General features: G+C 40.0%; 1 protein-coding gene across 2 annotated transcripts in view; it reads left to right on the top strand.

Annotated features, from left to right (window-relative positions):
• The window catches only part of PDXK (pyridoxal kinase), an 81294-nt gene extending 60756 nt beyond the window's left edge, over positions 1-20538 (top strand). For both annotated transcript variants that reach the window (XM_043538166.1, XM_027826823.3), the window contains exons 6-11: positions 1904-1989; positions 2847-2892; positions 6941-7052; positions 8089-8225; positions 8981-9047; positions 9876-20538. In XM_043538166.1, the coding sequence (XP_043394101.1) occupies positions 1904-1989; positions 2847-2892; positions 6941-7052; positions 8089-8225; positions 8981-9047; positions 9876-9988 (561 nt within the window). In that variant the 3' untranslated portion in view covers positions 9989-20538. The remainder of the gene's footprint in view (positions 1-1903; positions 1990-2846; positions 2893-6940; positions 7053-8088; positions 8226-8980; positions 9048-9875) is intronic.
• The last annotated feature ends 212 nt before the right edge of the window (positions 20539-20750 follow it).

The following is a 20750-nucleotide window of genomic DNA, read 5'->3' as shown; positions in this document are numbered from 1 at the left end:
CCATTCCTAGCCAATGGGAGTTGCAGGGGTGGTGCGCGCAGGCAGGAGCAGTGTGCGGAGACCCTTGCCCCCCCCTCCCTGGGGCTGCGGGGGTGCACTGGCCACTTCTGGGAGCAGTGTGGGGCCAGGTCAGGCAGGGAGTCTGCCTTAGCAGGAGCCCCGCTGCACCACTGGAGATCACAATTGACTGGGACAGTCTCCAGGATTGACCAGTCGATCTCAATTGACCAGTTGGTGACCACTTGTTTAGGCTTTGTATAAATACATAGTTTTAGCGTTTCCTTTGATTTTTCTCCCTGAAGGGATAACTTCTGTTTGTCTTGCTCCTGGGGTTGCACTCTGGTACTAGCTTTACATGTCCCCAGGTTTTAAATACTGCCCTTCATGGGAAGCTGTTATGAATGTGAACGATGGACATACTTGCTGCTTCATTCAACATGATGAACAGCATATCAGACAAGTGCAGCATTTGCAACTCCTTGACTAGGAGAACACACTAGTCTGTTTAGGTACAAAGTACCTCAAGGATAAACATGCTCCCAGCCTATGAGCCAGGCCCCTCTGGGACTGAGAAAGCTGAGTATTCCTCCTCCAGACAGCTTTGGCTCTTCCATCTTCATCCAGTTCTCACAGGGGGGACCTGTAGACCCCCCAGAGAGAAAAGTCATTCTCCTTTCCTGGGCCATACTACAAGGCTGCTATAACTCCCATCCTTCTGAAAGTAAAGACTGCATCAAGATGGAAGAAGGGCTCCTTGAGCTCACACAGGAACTCCAGCTGCAGCATTTCATCTGATGCAGGCTTGCACTAGCTGTCTGGCACCAAGTGAAGAGTGAGTGCCCTCACGTGCCGCTCCGCAGTACTGTCTGAACTGACACACTCAACACCCGCTCCATTGACTGATGCCGACCTCATACCGTCAATAATTCCAGTGCTGACTATGGCACTGATGCTGTTTGACCGCTTAACCTGAGGGGCTGGTGGGCTTTCCTCCCAACATCCCAGTTGTGGACTTTTGTGGACCAGCAATGTGGTCATCTGCCTACACGTTTGCTAAGCACTATGCCGTCTGAATAGCTTCCGTTCTACAGTCCATTATTCAAGTAGACGCCAAACTCCCACCACCTGAAGGAGCAGTGCTTGGGAATCACCTGAAGTGCACAGCCACTCAGAGGAAAAAAGGTTACTTCTCTGTACAGTAACTATTGGAGATGTGCACATACATATCCCCTGACTCACCCTTCTTCTTTGCTCCTTCGGAGGCTAATGTTGCCAAGCTACCAGTGAGAAGGAACTGAAGGGAGGCTGGAGTTCCCTCACCCTTTATACCCTTGGTTGGAGGCACAAGGACACATGAGCTCGCATGTGCACTACCCCAACAGGACTGCTGACTAAAAGTCTCTGTGTCAAGTGTAGCGGGTGCACAAACAGCTACAGTGGAAGGTATATGTGCACAACACGTCTCAACGATAAATAGTCACTGTGCAAGATAAAAAGTAACAGTTGTAACTTTTTTGGGGGGGGGGGAAGTAGTTTTGAGCCAGGAATCTTTGGTGTCCCCTCCCAGCCCACATTAATGAAGTTGTTCTTACAACAACCATGCCAGCTGGAGAACAATTCCTCATTTAACAGAGGCGAGAAAGTGAGACACGGAGAGGTTAAAGGACTCTTCCAAAGTCGCATAACAAGTCAGTTGCAAAGCTAGGAAGAGAAGCCAGGAGTTATGACTCCATTTATTGCTCTAACTTCTAAGTACTCCTGCAGGTTGGAAACTGAGTAGTCCACTAGGTTACAGAATGTATGTTAATGTATGGGAATCAAATTTAAATGAAGGAAAATTACCACTGTAACTACCAAAGTAATTACTGGCAGAGTTCATTTTCATTTTCCTATTGTTTTCCAGTATGTGCCAAAGGATCTTCTCCCAGTCTACAGGGACAAAGTTGTACCCATTGCAGATATAATAACTCCTAATCAGTTTGAGGCTGAGTAAGTACGCTTGGTAAATCTGGGGCTAAAAGAGGAACAAATGAACTCCGTTCCTCCCATTATATTCAGTAAATTGGCTTTGGTTGTGTTTATGGGTTTTGTTACTGGTGGTTTGTTTTTTTTTTTAATTGTTTTTAAATGGAGCTCCTTAGTAAATCTTGAAGATTGCTTGTTTAAAAAAAATATTATTTGAATTTCACCTATTTAAATAACTCCCAAAAATATCCCATTTTCTTAAACATCTGAATTTTATAGTTACTTTTAATTGACTGTGTCCAAAGGTCATTTCTGGAGCTTGTTGGAAAATATTTGTCCCCCACCACCTTCCCAGTGCAAAAAAATAAATTTTTTTTTCAGTTTTTTATTTTTGTTTTGTTTTCCCCACAAATAGTCTGGCTGAAGACTGAAATAGTTGGCTTTGGAAATACCATAGCAATACCTCATGATTCCCTTCTCCCCCCTAGGCTGGGCTCCCTGATCAGTTTAAATCTCCCATGATGCATCATGGTCTTGCCTCTTTTACTGAAGGAGTCCCATGTCTTTGGTTCATCATGGGAGATGGAAATGTTTGTGATGCAGACAATTCACTGCACCATAACTTAGACCACCCATTGGTTTCATGTACAGAGCTTTTTAAATTTTAGTCAGTTGCCAATAAGATAAGAAATTTCTATCTGTTGTATGCAAAGACACTGAAAGACAGTCTGGTACCACATGCTATTTAATATAGCCAATGGTTTGCTCAGGCCCTCTTGTAAACAAGATAACATATATTCAGAGACTTAATCCTGGTGAGCAAAGCAAACAGTGATTGTCCATAGTATATATGCTTTTTAATCTTCTTTCTTGACTGCTAGGTTGCTCACTGGCAGAAAGATTCACACAGAAAAAGAAGCTTTAGAGGTACGTAGGTGTGTGTGTGTCCAGAGGTCAGCCTGCAATTTTGCAGTTTATAATTTGTGTCCTTAATGCTTGCATATAGCCTCCCGTGTCTCCTTCTCTGTAATGTCTCTGCAAAGCTGTAGTGATTCAGGTCACACTTCATGCACAGAAAACTTCTTATGATTAGTGTTGGAATGTTGAAGGAAAATCTTTTACAAAGACTTAAATAAAACCAAAAGAATGATATTAAATAGAGCACTGTGGACTTAATGCCACTGAGATGTAAGGATGGGGTGGGGGGTGAAGGAGCCCCCATATATTATAAATGATCCCACTGCCAGTCATGGAGAAATGCACGCATTAGGATGAAAACCATACTCTTCATTCAAATGACTGTTGTGGTGTGCTAGCTGCTGCCAGGATGAGACTACTGTGATAGCAACACTGCAGGGCTAGCACAGCCAGCTTTCACTCTGCCACAGGGCTTGCTAGAGAGGAAAAAGTTACCAGCAAGCTCTGCGGTGCAGCAGGGAACAGCACTGAGGAAAGTGTGTGCAGGAAGGGTTGGGCTCAGGGTCCTATTCTGCTGTAGGTAGCTGCAGCTGGAAGGTTCTTAACTTTAACTTTTAGAGGGGCTGGGTGTCTTACTATCCAGAGAGCTGGTCGGCAGGATGGGGCTTGTGGTGCTCACCCCAGAAGTGCAGAGGACTAGCAGCCAGGCTGCAACTATGGTCTTCAGGCACTTCCAAATAGTAGGCACAGAGGAACCTGAACCTTGTCCTGTGAAAGCTAGCATCATGATCTGGCAATGCCAGAAGCTGCAGGTTTCACAAACATCCTGTTCTACAGTAAGGATTTGTCCTTGTAGGGTTAAATCCTCTCGTTCTTACGCAAGCTGAACATATGCTGAAGTCTGCAGGGTTGGAACGTAAAGCGTAAAACTAGGGATTTGATGTAATGTTGACTTGAGGGGCTCAGTTCTATGTTCTAACACACACTTCCTTTTGGTGAATACAATTGACTCTTTCAGTAAAGGACTCTGGAATTATTTCTCCTGATTTGATTTTTCACCTTTTTTTAATGTTTATCTGAAAATTGTATTCCAATGGTCATGCTGACACCCAGGATAGTAGTGAACCTACAGCAGCCATGATCTTTGCAGTTTTTCCTCCAGCAAAGCCATCTGAATGTCGCTTGCTGATTGTTTTGTTTTTTTCCCCAGTGGAAAGCAGCTCAAAAAATCTCAGCCATTTTTATTCCTGTTTTGCATCCCCCAGTGTGCCCTATCCAGGGAATACCCCTCATGTGACTCACCACTAATTATAACAGTGTCTTTGCTATTCTCATCAATGGAATCAAGAGCCTAAGTAGAGTGGAGTGGTTATGCTGCTAGTCATGCTTACAAGCCATTAGCTTTCAGTTTGTACGTTCCAGTCCCACACAAGAATGGTGATAATATGCTGCTGAGTAACTGTTTTACAGATGAATTCTCTACCCAGCAGTGTGATTGCTGGATGTTAACCCTTATTTACTGATAAAAATCTCGTCTCCTCCGGGGAGGAGACAATGTGGTAATAAATGTACCTTACCCATTTGAAGACTAGTTTCTTGTAGGATTTTCTTTTCCTTCTGGCCATGTTTTTCCTCAGCTGCCTGCAGCATACAAGGTCTGTTCCACATGATGTCATCTGCACAGCAAAGACCAAGGCTGGAATCCTGGCCCCACTCAAGTCAATGGGAATAAAGTCAAGAGCAGGGCCAGGGTTTTACCTCAAGTGCAGAGCAAGTAGAGCTGGTTGGGAATTTTTTGACAAATGTTTTGTTTTTTCATTAGAAAATGCCAATTAATCAAAAGAAACATTCCTGTGAAAAGTGTATTTTCATGAAAATTGAGTTGGGAAGGTTTCTCAGGTCGGTGGGGAGGGAAGAGAGTGACCCCCAAATACCTTGTGGTTAGGGCACTCTGTTTCAACTCAGGTAGAGTAGGGACTTGAACCTGGGTCTCCCACATGCTAAGTGAGTGCCTTAACCACATGGCAACTGGCTATTCTGGAAAGCAGAGGGGGAGTCTTATGTTTTTCCCCCAAGGCTCAAAGGCAGAATGAGAACAGTTTTTGGTTTGTTTTTTTCTTTTTGAAATCTTGAAACTAATTCCATTTTGGGAAAAAATGTTATCTAGCTAGCTCTAATAGCAAGATCAATTGCAGCACTGTATAATCCCCTGACACAATTATACATGGTCTGGTGTTATTGTAGAGGTGAATAAATCATGCTAGAGTCTTAGATAAGCCTGCCTTGGAATGGCCATGCTACAGTCTTGTATTCACTTGTATTTGGAGGCTGGGCGATGGCTTAGGAATAGAATTCTCTCTTCTGCTCTAGAATACCAACCTGAATGTTTAACTGTGCTGGGTCTGCATAGTTGAGACTTCCTTTGTTGTGAAGATCTGGCCCTAAGCCAGGTCGTTCATTCTTCAAAGACAGAAAAATCTTTGTTCTATTACTTTGCTACATCCATCAGACAAAGAGTTGCCCAAGTAGGGTGGAAACGGGGCACCCATGCAGCTAGCAACGGTGTACTAACGATTGTTAGAAAACCATGGAGTGAACCATGTTATAACCTTGAATAAAAGCATTGCACAACGGATGCCTCATGGAAAATTATGAAGAGGGTTTCTATTAGAAACGGCTCTGCCACAGATACCATCCACTTGCTTTTCCTCTTTTAAAAGACCATTTATAAACCAGTTCTCAGAATTACTATTCCATGGTGTCTGAATTGTTGCGCACAGTGAGAGATCACAGTATGTACTGGTCTGGTAACATCAGTAGTGCCATTGACTGGTTCCTGAGCAGGGGCATCTATTTATAGGGTACAGCCAAGTCTCTGTTTGAGAGGCTTTTCAGGTTTTTTCACAATTTTTTAAGTTTTGATTGAGATAGTACAAGAATATTAGAAACCTTGGTGAAACATTTAATATGGAATGAAAATGGACTTGCCATTACCTCATTTGCACTGGCAACAGTGGGTGGAGTTACTGATTTTGACCAACTCTGTGTGTGTTAGGAAGTTTGACAGTTGAGAAATAACTTTGAATAACTCAGACAAGAAAGGAAAGCGATACAGAATAATAATAGGAGAAGTAAGCCTTTATTATTCAGCTGTTCATGAGTCATAGCTAAGCTGAGAGGATTTCTTCTAGGGGAATTTATTTTTGTATCTGCTTCTTATGCTAAATCCAGTACTGAAGTCATCCTTTCTTTGTGTAAAAATCAAAATCACTTCCACACCAGCCAATTGTAGAGTCACAAATAGGGATTTGACTTCTGGTGAGAAATGGTTAGAGGGGGGAATATACCTATAATGTTAGACATGTACATGTCCTCTGCAGATACACACATGCCTTTGAAACATACAGTACCTAGGTTCCAAAAGGAGAAGGAGATTGAGAAACATTTACATGATAAGCTCAGATAAATTCCCTTTATTTGAGGCTTATTAAATTTATTATTATTATTATTCACTGTCTCTTATGATGCTGGCTATATAAGCCATTCTGTCATTATAGTTCAGTGTAACACCTCAGTTGCTGGAGAAGTTATCAGAATCCTATTAACTATTACAAGACACTAGCGCTCACACACGTATATGTGGATTCACTCTCCCCTGTCTAATAAGATCTTAAATCATGGAACTTTTTGTGTGAGGGGAGCCCCACACCCCACATTATTAGACGTTTCTTATTACTTATGGTTTCACTCTCCTCTTTCGAGGCCTGTACAGTTGAACTCATGGTATTGGACTGTATAGGAAGAGGATCTGAAAATAACACAGACACTTAATATATTGTAATAAGTGCATTAATGTTATAGATCTCTAAATCTAATCCTAATATTTTAAATTAGTTGTTTGAGGGGAAATTATTTAATCTTTATGAGGGTTGCAATGAAGTTTTTAAGTATTCCACAAAACTGTTCTTCAGCATTATTAATGGAGCTGTGCTCAGTGACTGCTACCATTTATCAGTAACACATAATGACCAGTTCTTGTTGTTTTGTGCATGGGAAGGTAATGGATATGCTTCATGCTATGGGACCAGAGACAGTGGTGATCACAAGCTCAGACCTACAGGGTTCTCTAGGAAGTGACTTCCTAATTGCGCTAGGAAGCCAAAGGAAAAGTAAGTCATGGTCTTGTTTTATCGAACAGCTCACTCCATTTGTTTCTGTTGCTGTAAAAATAAATCACTCCATGAAAACAGCCTGGAGTACATGGGAACAGCTCAATCATATGGATTCGGACACCTGCAGTGATGGTGGGGTGGGAAGATGGAAACTTAAGATGCTTGTCAGTGAAGAAGAAAAATTGCACTGTCTTCTTGACAAAATAGATTGTAAACAACCTGGACAGGAACAATTTGTTTCTTTCCTAAGCCGTTTTTCTCTCCATGTCTCCCCCACCTTCTGATAGCACCAAGCACTGTGTGTACGCTTGGTAAATTGGTGTTGAATGCTCTCATATTAAAGGAGTGCTGTTGAGCAGGATGGCGAATAATCCCACTTTCTTCTTTACCAGTGAGATGTAAATGTAGAGATTGCATTCTGGGCTGCCAAAAGAAACCAGTTGGATTAATAATTAAGAAATACAAACCTGATCTAGAACCAATTGGTGTTCCTTGGCACCACCTAAAAATTCTAGTGTACTAAATGGACCATAAGCTGTTTTTTCGTTATTGTTGTAATCATGGGTCCGGTACAGACTGTTCTCCATTGTGGCCTGTGGCTGCCCTTACATTTAAAACCGAGGTGCAACCTAGAGATACTAAATGTTCCAGCACATGATGCTTAACTTGGTGTGAGCAGCTTCCAGATTCACCATACTTACTGAACCAGCTGCCAATAGGTCAAGATGGAGAAATACATGCTGGGACCTGTGCATGCTGTGGCTTGCACTCCTGTATGGAGATGATGGTGTTAGCTATCTCTTCCAAATTATGTGTAGCACTCACACTGCAGATGTGGCTCCCAAATGGGCAAAGTTTGGAGAAAAATCGTTTGAAAGAGCTGGTATATAGTTGCAAATTTTTAAAGATCTGCCTAAGGAACTACTGACTTAAAGTGTCAAGCACTACAGTAATTGCCTTTTAAATTTTAGTAAGTATTGTATTAATTGCAGGGAGAGGTTCAATTTCTTAACTGTGTATTTCTGCCTTCCAGCTAGAGCAGATGGCACCAAGGTGACCCAGAGAATTCGAATGGAGTCTCCTAAAGTGGATGCTGATTTCGTTGGAACTGGAGACTTGTTTGCTGCGATGCTCTTGGCCTGGACACACAAACATCCAAATAATCTTAAGGTGTGTGAGAGAGGTGGCTTTTTTTTCTGGTAGAGGAAACTGCTTTAATAAATGACTTCTTTCATTTTATTATTGTTAGTCCTCAGAATATAGATACAGAATGCTGGAGAGACAATATCCGGAATACAGAATAACATTTAGTCTCTAAGGTTCCACAAGTCCTCCTTTTGTTTTTACTTCTTGCAAGAGTGTGAGCTATTCCCCTGACCAAATGTCAGCTCTGGGACACTTAACATTATACAAACTTAAAAATGTCCCCTATAGATATAGTTCCCTCTCCACAAAAACCCACTCGTTTTTGGTGATTGCATTTCAGTGATGGCTGATGAGATCTTTCTCTGAACAGTCTGTAAAAGTATTTGGGGATTCTACCAAATCAAAGATACTCTATAAATTAAAAATATTTGGTTTTTGTCCTTGGTTCTTAACTGATTTTTACAGTAGTGGCGCTTGTTATCAGAATAAGTGTTTTGCACGCTGATTCTTTCTTACTTATTAATTTTGGAGACTGTGTCCTTAATTTGGATCCTTTTGCTCCTAGTTATTGCAAGATTCTACAGCTTTTTACACTATGCATTAAATTCAGCTGCCAACTTGTATGTGCCTTATAGAGTGGAGAAAAAACAACTCATTGACTCTTGTTACCCTTCGGGTCAATCAAGTTGGCCTCTGAACTTTCTAGTCAAAAGCACTGCGACTAACTTGGGTGATTGGAATGTTGGTAAGCCTAAACATATATGTATATTTAATTTCAGGTGGCATGTGAAAAGACGGTATCAGCTATGCAGCATGTTCTGCAAAGGACCATCAAGTGTGCAAAGGGTAATCATTTTACACCCTGTTCCTGTATTTACTCTGTTCACATCCTCATTAGAACAAACATTCTGGAAAGTTGTTTTCAGCACTAAATGTGGCCTATTATTAGACTACACCCACAAAACAGAATTTAGGGAATTCTAGCACCAGCGTGTTCACTGCTTTGTCCTCTAACTCTGTTCTAGATGACAGTAGTAAAAATGCCCTGGTGAGTCGACAGGTGCTGCATTTGTGGTGGGACTGCATTACTATTAGAACAAGAGTGGGAAAATTTGAGGAAAATGCTGAATGTAATGGACAAGGGAGCCTCACCTTTTTCTGATTTTTGGATGCACCAGCTGCCTCAGTTACCCTTTTCTGTGTATGTTAGGCCTGGGATGGATTCCTCAACTATTAATGAGTGGTGAATTTCTGTCTTGTGATAGCTGAATAAATTATTCTTCAAGCTGTCTTCTCTTGGGAAGGGGAATTAAAAACACCAGCTGGAAGCACATAAGTAATCTAGTTTGACTGTACTGCCACGCAGCCTGGTCCCTGTCACCTAGAATACAAGTTGCTGAACTCCCTCGAGTCCCAGTAAGATCCAAAGAGGAGTTGAGGGCCCTCAGAACTGCTCAGGAGCAGTCTCTAAATAATGGTGGAGCTGCAGAAGTACCTGGGCTGGCGGATAGGGAAAACAATGTGCTGTATACCCTCTGGTGGAGGCAATGGGCAGTGGTAGCACAGTGATGAGAAGAGGGAAAAAAGTAATGATGGGGACAGGACAGAAACGTATTCATTCTTTTTTTTTCTTGTGTGTTTGTTTATTATTGACACTTCAATATCTTCTTTTAGCACACGCTGGAAAAGGAAACAAACCTAGCCCAGCCCAGCTGGAACTGAGAATGGTCCAAAGCAAAAAGGACATAGAAAACCCGGAGATAATAATAAAAGCTACTGAGTTATAAAGGCTGTATGTCTCCCAATAACGCACAATGTATTGATGTCCTCTTTTTCTTTCCTGTAAATTGTAATGTTTGCCTTAGATCTGTGACAGAAACCTGACTTCCATGAAATAGTGCCCTGTGTAGGCAGATATCCACAATCAAACTTATGTGCTGGCCTTGAATTGGTTTAAGAAAAAAAAAAAAAGTGAGTAGTAAAACTTACTCACAGGTATCAAAATGGCTGTCACATTCACTCAGTCTGTGTACCATAGGCAAGAGAATACACGGGTTCCTGCCTCTCCAAAGACTTTGGGTATGAATTTGCTAGTGGAATGACTGACTGACTGGCATATATACTGTAGCAAAGCATCTAGTGCCAATTTCACTAGCTACCTACTCCCTTAACTGAAGGCATTTGGGAGTGTATTGTGGTATTCACTATCTCGACTGCCATGAAATTCAGTAGGGTTGAAATTGCACACAACTTCAGGCTGCATATAGGGAGCTGTTTGGAAATATTTAGCATTAGGTGCTCTGCAGAGGTCTTGAAGTATCATTTCATGTTAATAACTTTTCCTGTTTCTGGCCTATGAATGAATATGTGATTCCAATTTCTATAGGTGCTAATCCCTTTATTTCCTGTGACTACAAGTATCCACATCACTTTGTCCCCATGTTCCACTCCAGAAAAGACCAATGTTACTAGTCTAATTAGCCAGCCAGTAGCACCAAGTAGAAATTTATAATTCTACCTCTGGAACCAGATTTAATTCCTTTTTTTATTAAGACTTCAAGACAAAGCTTCTTTAAGAAAGGGAGATAAAATGGCTACCTTTTGTAAAAGTAACCCTATTAGTATTCCAACGGATAGCAAGCCGTTGGGATACTGACAACATTCATTATTTGTTGAGGGCATTTTACCCTTTATGGATGGTTCTATTTAGAAACCTTAGAGGATGTACCTGCTTAATAAAAATGAGCACTGTACAACAGGTTCATCAGTAAAGCACTAAATAGTGAACGGTTGCCTACCTTGCCTGCAGACATAAGTAGAGAGATTTGTTTGTTTATAATGCCACTCTTTAGACAGTTTCATGATCTGAATTTTACTGAATTATTTTATGCTTCCTCTCCACAACAAATAGCGATTTTTTTTTAATGTGTGTTGCAAGATGTTAGAGTGTATCTAAGGAGCTATACTACTGCTTATTATCCTCCATAGTACCAAAGCACTTCAGTATGAAGTTCCTCCTGATCTCTTTTTTTTCCCCCTCCCTTCCATGGAGGCAGCTGGGGAATTTTTATTGGTTAACCTTTTTTGTATCAGAATCCTGTTCCCTGAAGTGTTCTCAGAATGGGTTTCTTGACAATTTCTGTACTCTGGGTGCTGATTAGGCACTGGGGATATTCCTGAGAGATGTTGACCACCTGCAACTCCTCTTGACTTCAACAGGCACTGCAAGTTCTCTGCACCTCTGAGAATGAGTCTTAGTGTGTTCTATGTGCCCAAACCTGAAAACAGCCCGTGAACTTGATTTGTTCACCCTGGCACACAGAGATACAAACTGCACCCTCTTGCAGTAGCAGGAAGCAGTTGTGCACCGAGGGAGATGCTAAAAGGAGGGCAGTTTCAGTTCCATCCACGGTCTAAGGCTGCCAGAAAAAGCACTTGATCTGTGTGTTTCCTGGGTGCCTTCCCAGAAACTTCTTCCTGGCCAGCCCTGCCCAGTTACTAAGCTGGGTCAACTGGCTAGGTCTAGGTCCCTGGGTTGTAGGTAGATTGTGCCACTGCAGTCTTTGTTCATCCACTATCCGAGTGGACTTTCTGCCATTGGAGCCCCTATTTTGTTTCGACCAGCAGAACCCAGGGAGAGAATTTACCCAGGTATCACTAATTTTAGGCCAAACAGATTTAATTTTTTTCTTTTTAATAGAGTGGAAGTTTTCCAACTAATAGACTTCTTAAATCTCTCTTTTTCAGCATCTCTGAAGCAAATAACCCATAAGACACTAATGCATTTTGCAATAAGTTTAAGAGAAGAACTCTCAGCTTTTGCTCTAAGTGGCTAATACTTTATCATCGCCAATGCACTCAGCAATTAAAATTTAAAAATTTGCTCTGCTGACATAAGAAACGCAAAAAAGAATCTGGAAATTACTTAGTAAACTTGACTGGACTGCCACAATTTACAATAACCTCCACCATGAAATAACTTCCTAGCAATAATAATTCTGGTAATATGAATAAAGCATAGCAATCTCCTTTGGCGCATGAGCTTATGGCTGATGTCCAACATTCATAGTGTTAGCAAAGTCCTTAGCACTGTATTTTTAAACAGTTTAAAGCTGTTTTCCTTCTAGATAATTGCTAATTCCCATATGTTTAAAAACTGATCTTTATTACTTTAAAAACTGCCCTCTTTAACATACAATGTTTGCTGTGGAAGCTGCATGGGAAACATAATCAACTTTCAAATTAGAGATAGTAGCTTTTAAACAAAAATGATATTTCAGTAATACAACTCCAAGGGCTTTCTACTTATTTTTCAACACAAATACGTTTTTACCACTGCCAAGTGCTAATCACTTAGTGGCCATGTATCCCACCCCAGAGATAACTATAAGCATAAGCCTTTTTTGTTTCACTTTTTTAAACTCATAACATTTCATGTTGACATTTGCAGTGCTTCCCATAGACTTGGGAAGCTCTGATCAACAGACTATTGTTCCAACTCTTCACACAATGATTCTTTACATATCCTCGCAGTGTTAAACTTCTAGCACTAGCCCATCCAGAATTTTCAACTTTTCCATAGCTTAGTGAGAAATTCCTGTTCTTCATGTCAGGGGGTCAAAGAGAGAGGTTCATAATCCTCTTCTTTTTTGAAAAGCAGCAGTAACCATACAGATCCAAGCTTCTTGCCATCAAGAGAGCATAGTTATGGCAAGCTTGCAATAAGATGCTACAAAAGGAGTCTCTTTTGGTGTGTAGGAGCAAATACATTGGTTTGTGCTTCTAGGAAAAGGGAGGGGTTAATATGGAAAATGGAATAATAGATTCCATGAAAGGGGTTAATAAATTAAATGACAATAATTCAGTACAGAATTTTTATCTGTAAAACTTAGCCAAAATGAATTTTCCTATGAAGCAGAACAGAGGCAAGCTAATAAGAGGTGCCTATGACTTGCCATAGCAGCTTGGACTTGTGGTCTAAATCAGATATTCAGACCTCAGGAATGGCCTGTGCCTGATGCTTCAGAGGAAGGGGGACCCCCATCTTCCCCCATCTCCTGCATTAATGCCCTTTTAGTTTTAATATCTGTGATGAATTGACACAATACCCACAAAAAAGCAGAGGGAAAATAAAGACATGAAAATGCAGAACTGAACTTGGAGAAGTTCAGTTATGAACTGGCCACAATTTGCAGCCACTGCATTCTACCGTCTTCTGTTGAAGGCAGTGGGAGATGCTCGTATGATATCTGAATGAACTCCCATTGAAGTCAATTATATTCTTTCTGTGACTTTAATTAGAGCAGGCCATGCATCAGCTGCAGAATCAGGCTCAGTGTCTAATAATTGAAGAAGCATGGAGAAACTGACTGTAAGTGCACTTTGTAGTTACCTTGTAACAATGTACATTCTGGTCACAACATATGAACAAAGGTATTTTTAAACGTTAAAGCAATTCATGTAACTTGCAGTCATTTTTACCAGTGAAATGTTATGTAGCACTTTTTCCTAGTGTTTTTAGAACAACTGTGTGCGCCACACTGCACAAACTCAAAACAATCCCATCCAATCATTCTTTTATTCCTCCTTCTCTTCTCTTCTCTTGGATGTAACATCCATGAAGGTTCCACTGATACAGAAATTCCATGTACTTCCAGAGCAGCTAGGAAACGGTTCAGTATTCACTCTGGCCTTTAGCACAGTTGCCCATTATCCCTTTAAAGGAAATGAGTCTATCACAGGGGTCAAGTCTTATCCACTGGCAGATCCTCCTACAAAGAAAAGCTGTCAAACTAAAATGAATGTCTCTAATGACTGCAGAGCTACAAGCAATTTGGCAGAGAGCAGCAGATTCAATCATTCTGTTCAGTGATTTTCATTGGTCAGCAAAATGGAAGGCTGGTGTTACTTGAGCTAATTCATTTGTGTTTGACCCCGTGTTCTGTGATGAACTTCTTTGTGGGCAGCCATTTTGATTATTATAGTTTCACTTATTTGTGGAGCCCTTGTGCAGAATGGACCAAAACTCTCTTTAAAATGAATTATCTCTTCTCGTCTGGGCCAGAACCCAACCTTTTTGTGCGTAAAATTCCTACTGACTTCCTTGGAAGATATATACATCACAACACTTCGCAGTTTTAAAAAAAAAAAGTGTTGTGGAAGTTTATTCATGCTTGGCGTACGTACGCTTTTTTTTAAAATCTGCATTAAAATTGGTAATGGAGATGTTCATTTGCTGATTTATATTTAAAATGCAAAAACTCTATAACCAACATACTATACAAAAGAATTGGCGGACCAAGGTTTCTAGCTAAAAATACTGCCTTGTTAAGAGTATCCCATACCTATCTGGATTGGTCGATGTTCATTCGTTGTCTGATACTGTTACAGTGATTGTGATAGTCTATTTTATTTTACAACATGTGGCAAGAAAGATTGTAATAAAAATGTCTACATTAATATATTGTGCATAAAAATTGTTAGCTCTTAGTTTTGAATATGTTGACCCATTTCAGAATTAAACAAAACAAGAACAGTTCGGTAGTGTTCCTGAGTACGTGGATTTGATTAAGATTTTATTAGTAGCTGATATAAAGATTGGGTGGATAAGGGGAAAGCCCACATTTGGACACCTAAATTATCCCAATATAAAACCACAGGATTGGGGGCGGGAGGGGTAATACTAGGCTTATCTTCTGCGCATTTCTTTGAATAACTTTCATAGCAGCAGAAACTTGCTGGAAGGTTAAGAGTTAAAGCTCACTAATGGAGAGGAGATGGAGTTAGTGATTTGAGGTTGCTAGACTGATTTATACATGATGTTTAGCTCCATAACTGCCTGTGAGAGACCTACATGTTGCAATTGAAAAGTGACTCTGGCATTCTGCATCTCCATTCCCATATACATGTTACTGAAAGCGTAGGGTGAGAGAGTATTTTGCCCTCATTGGGGATCAGGGGCTCCAGAGCAAGAACCACAGTTCATTCCTTGGTCTGCTTCTTGAGCAGTGAAATCGAAGGGAGTGCAGTGCCAGGTCAGGTCCCCTGGCCTGTATCCACATGGCATAATTTACACATTCCGGCCGTTCTGTGAGTGGAAGAAGGCAGACATCCAGTTTAGTGAGAAACATGGGAGTTCCTCTATTAAAGAAGTCACTTCTGCAAAATGCCTGTGCCAGTCAGAAAGGCTGTTTTGGTCACTTAGCCAAATGAAATTGGTGCCCCCCAATTAAATGAAACAATGGCTCCCCTATACCCCTTTAAAAAGTTGAGTTATACGCTGGTATAAAACTAACACATAGTCCAGCTACTTGGAAACCAAAATGTTTCTTTACTAAAGCTTAAACATTAAACAAATAATTTCTCTGAAATCAGATTGCAGCTTTTCATTGTTGGAGTACCTTTCAATGTCTATTTAAGTCAATGGAACAGATTTATTAATTAAATATTTAGAGTAGAATATTTTCAAAAGAAAAATGGCTTTTGAAAATACCTTTCTCCTCTCCTCTTCGTGTTAACTATTGACAAATGAGACCCTTCATTCGAGGACAGTTTCTATTCCATAGCATTCTGAAATACATTATGCTATGCACAGCAACTTAAACGTTCAAGTCTGCAATAGTTGTTAAGCTTTGAAACTAGAAATCTCTTACTTTTAAATATTTGGGTAAATCAATGAGTTTATGCACATTTATAGTAGAAGATTTAAGGTAAACAGGATGCCCCGATGCTTATCAGAAACGTGAAACGTGTGTGCTTATTTTACCAAAGAAGAGCCTTGAACACAGATCTCATAGGGAATCTGTTGTTTTTAATATGTTTTCTTCAGAATGAGATCCCAAGCTAGTTGCTCATCATTTAAATTGGGTCAAAAAGAAACTATCCAGGAGAGAAGAACATATAAGCAGTATAGCAGCCCCACAACTTCCATACAGTTAACCAGGAAACCAATCCCAAGCCTCGATAGTGACACCAAAAACAGAGTCTATGAATTGGCACTTGTTGCTCCAGCTACCAAGCTCCCTCTGGCCTTGATTCAGGAAAGCACTTACATGCTTAACTTCAGTGAGTCTTTAAGTAAATGGGACGTAAGCATACGTGTACAGTTAAGCATGTGTCTGCAATACTTTCCTGAATAAGGATGCATATTCCTCAGTTGGTGCCTCCGGGACCAGCCGCAGGTCTTGAGGCAAAAAACCATGAATTTGTAGAGAATAAGGTAGCACATTGAAGAAAATACCAACAATATTTGAAGGCTGTGCCATATGTTATCACTGAAATTACCTGTATAACTTACATATTGCCTTTGTTGTTGCATTGCTATTTAGAAAAATCTGTGTCTAGAAGAATGTAGCATATGTACTGTGTATATGTGTTAACGTTTTAGTTGCAGTGGCGGGAAAATGCAGAATTTGGGGGCTGGCTGTGCAGGCCTTCAGAATGGGAGTGGAAAGTCTTACGAATTATATTTTTATAGACAGCACTGTGGCTTCAGGTCCCAGTCACATCATATCTGCCTCTTCCAGGAGCGTAACATTGTGAGGGAGGAGAGCAGAAAGTGGCTATGACATGGTAGGGATAGTACAACCCCACCAGCCCTGGACAGATTACAAATAAATAAAATATGCCTTTGAAGTAATATTTTTTTAGTTCTAAATTGTTAAACAGAGAAATATTTACAAGTAAACTTTCTATGTACTTGACATTTGCGTGGTGTTTCGTATTGAATAGATGACCCTATTGTATGTTTGGATCTCTTAAAGATCATCCTTGAGGCATATAAAATAAGTAAACGAATTCTATGCCAGACAAACAGAGTGCTATGTAATGGTTTTAATTTCTGGTGAAAATGTCGGCTTTGATAGTGTTTGTGTATATTCTGGTTGGCTCTCGTGCATTTTGTTCTTTCTTCAGAAAGGCTTTTATGCTTAATTGTGGAGGGGAGCAGTAGTACAGTAGATAAAGGGCTAAATATTGCTGCCCTACCCACTGTAATTTGTGCATTGATTTTTTTTAAACATCTGTAGTCCCAAATTTCAGTTTTGAGTTGCATTAACAATAATGATAAAAAAAGCTGGGGTAAGTTAGAAACTTATGGATTTTGAATTAAGCATGTCTCGGAGGTGCTGAGGAGATGAGTCAAGAGAATCAAAGTTAACATGACTAAACTAAAACTGAATGTGAAGCTGACTGGCTTTGTTTAGCTGCCCATGCTGAGTGGAGTGCAAAAATAGACAAACAGTACGGATGGAGAAAAGTGAAGGGGTTTTTTTTGGTCAGCAAGTTGTTGTAATCTGAAGTGTTATGAACGTTTTTTTTAATATGTGGCCTGACTTTAAGAAGAGCTGAGTTACCAATAAATCTCATTCAGCTGGAGTTGTGGGTTCCAGCACCTTTGAAGATCAGACCAATTATTTCTTACCTTGATGTACTTTTTTTATGTTTAATTTTTAGGGTGGGAGAATAGGAGAAAAGCAAATCACTTCTAAGTATCAAGAAACTGGTTTGGGGTTTTTTTACATTTATTTTACAGGGCCTCCATGCAAGGGCGAGGGGCTGCCTGCACAGATAAACTGGGTTAGGGTCCAATGTTGGATGCTGTATCCATATCCCAGCCATGTATACATACGGGTTGGAGAAATTATTTGACAATAGTAAACAATAATGTCTTCTTTCCCTTCTCTTATTTTTCTAAAGAAAGAGTCCAGCCTCCTAAAAACACTTATAAATTCCTCACTTTTTGCAATAGCTGGGGAAGAACTTATCAGCTGTGTTCTCTTGGGAGCTTTTTCGTATCCAGGCCTGACAAAGTGCTATTCGGCTTTGTAGAGATAGCAAAGAACTAAAAAACCTGATGGAGCATCTAATCATGTGATACGGGACAGAGGAGGGTATGCTTTATTCTGTGCTTTACTGTGCACATACCCGACTCCCATTGGAATCTGTGAGCACAATTTATGTGTGATGAGTCTTGAGGAAAGAATAGAGCCCCTGAGGCAGAATCAAAATGCACTTACTTCTCTACCTGCACTGACCTTCAGGAGGAGATGCAGCAGTTTTTGGAAGCTAGCAAGGAGTATAGGTACATGGCTATGCTTTTCACTTAGTGACAACATCCTTTAAGGCAGGGAGTGCCAAGTTTGGTTTTATTTTCAAATACAGCCCCCAGGGCCTGATTAAGCATATCATGCATTTGATATTAAAGCACATGCTTATGTGCTTTGCTGTATTGGGGCCCTCATGGGTCACTTGCTGTCTTTCTAGCCATATGAGACGTCTCACGATGACATAGTTTTCATGGGCCCTTAGATTCACACAGGGGAAATAAATGGAAGGTGCTTGCATACAGCAGTCATTTGCACCTCTTTTTGTATATTTCTGAAGTGAAATCAATAACACAATTAGGGGCAGGATTTTGCCCAGTTTTCCTAAGAGCAACAAAAACTTTTAGGCCCTGATTCTGCAAATAGTCATGCGCATGTTCAACCTTTAACATGCACAAGTAGGTCCTATTGATGTCAATGGGGCTATCCACATGCATTAAAAGTTAAGAATGCATTTGCAAGATGTAATGTAATGTATTAAATTATATTCCTTAACTTTTACAATAGTAAGTATGAGGCTAATAGAACACTCTAAGATACAATTAGCATCATCTGCTCTTCCACACCCAAAGGCTGTCTCATTTTGAAAGAATTGATACCCTTGATATTGAATTGCCAGCTGGTGTGGTGGGCCCCACTTATTTCATGAAGAACTTTGGTATTTAAACGCTAACTACTTCAAACAAATATTGAAATCTCAGTGCTCTCAAGTGAATTCAGTTTGATTGTTTCAACCGAGTACCTCTCTCCCACTGCAAAACCACTACACAGTTGCACAATTTGTAGTACAGTGATTGTCGTTGGTTGTCATTGGAAGATCCACTAGAACTGGATACGGGTTGCCTTTTACAACTACAGTTATGTGGGTAAAGTAATGTGAAGTAGCTTTCACAGTGCCTGTTTTCACAGTACTTGTACATTGTCAGTGTTATCTAGGTCTGACAAGAATTGTTTAAAAATTAGACTGTTTCTGTAGAACAAATTATTGTAGTTCTTGCAGCAAACCTGCCACACTATCTGAACTCATAGTTTTTGCACAAGAAAAATTTAAGGCACCCAATAAACCCTGCTGTTCACTGCAGAAAACGCTGGATTTGAATTGTTCTGCACTTTTCAGCATCTAATGGGTTACTTTTTTTAAGTCTCCCAGTCTAAGTGGCATTAATATGTATTTTTGTTGTTGTTTATTTACAGATTAAAAAAAAAAACTTCCTGAACCAAAATAATACTAGTATCCCTATGAGGAAGGGTGTTCCAGAAGACCTAGTTTCAGGCAGTATAATACTAGTCATTGTGAGCTGTCAGCCGAATACGACTTTGTCTGAAGAACCTATTAATAAATGATCCATTGTAAAAGAGCACTTGTAGATGTATATACATCATAGTCTAGCAGAGCCCTTAAGTATGAGCTTAACTTTAAGCATGTGAGTCGTTCCATTGACTTCAGTGATACTGCTCATGTGCTTAAAGTTAAGCGTGTGCTTAAGCACTTTGTTAGATTGAAGCCTTTGTCCATAAGTGCCAAGTGGCTCCATCAGAATTGATATTTATACAAGAAATGTTCAATACTGATTGAAGAATATTTTCTTCTGACTTATTAGTATATTGGGAAACTGTAGTATGGTTTGTCATTAGAGGAGAGAGATGATGTGATAGAAGGGTTTAAGTTCTGGATATTCTAATGCCATTGAATCGTGACCTTACAATTTGCTGTGGGCGCCATTTTAAATGTAGCCTTTTTATGTCACTTTCATTTTGGAAAATGAAGAAACATTATTTCCTAAATGCCATTTTACTGTGCTTTTCACTTATTCAATCACTGGAGAAAAGGGAGTTTGGAATTGTTTTCGATTGGCGTTTTCTCCAGGCTGTTGATTTCTGAAAAGGAGAACTAAAGTTTGGCCTTACTTAAAATACATAAAATGAACCTTAAATATTGACCCAGTTGGTGATTTTTTTTTTCTTCTTAACAAAAGGTGGTAGCATCTGGAAGAGGCCAATGTGTAGGACTTTTGTTTGTAGCACATTTAGTCCCGCTGTACTGTTGTCCCATGTAAATGAACAGGGCAGAGGTCACCAGAATCTGTTATCAAATAGAGTAATGCTGTAATACAGAGTGTACATTTTTGTGAAAGTCTTAACCTCTTCTTAATGAAAATTAAACACAAATCATTATTTTCATGGTGTATACGTGAAATGTAATTTTTTTTCAATAAAATGTTTCTTTTGCTAAACGTCTTACCTGGAGTTTTTTAATGACCTGTTTATCTCTGGAGTCCTTTGTATGCAAATCTCACTAGGAGGAAAATAGAATGAGGGGCCAATGCTCACCTCACATGCATGTTAAAGAAGGTCTGGGGCTTAGTATATTAGAATATAATAATATGATATTATAAATTGTAATAATATAATAAATTATTATAAATTATAATAATGTAATAACTGA

The sequence above is a fragment of the Chelonia mydas genome, chromosome 1 (genome assembly GCF_015237465.2).
Source record: "Chelonia mydas isolate rCheMyd1 chromosome 1, rCheMyd1.pri.v2, whole genome shotgun sequence".
Taxonomy (NCBI): Eukaryota; Metazoa; Chordata; order Testudines; family Cheloniidae; genus Chelonia; species Chelonia mydas.
Note: the sequence above shows the minus strand (reverse complement) of the source record. Positions and strands in the feature narration are given on the sequence as shown.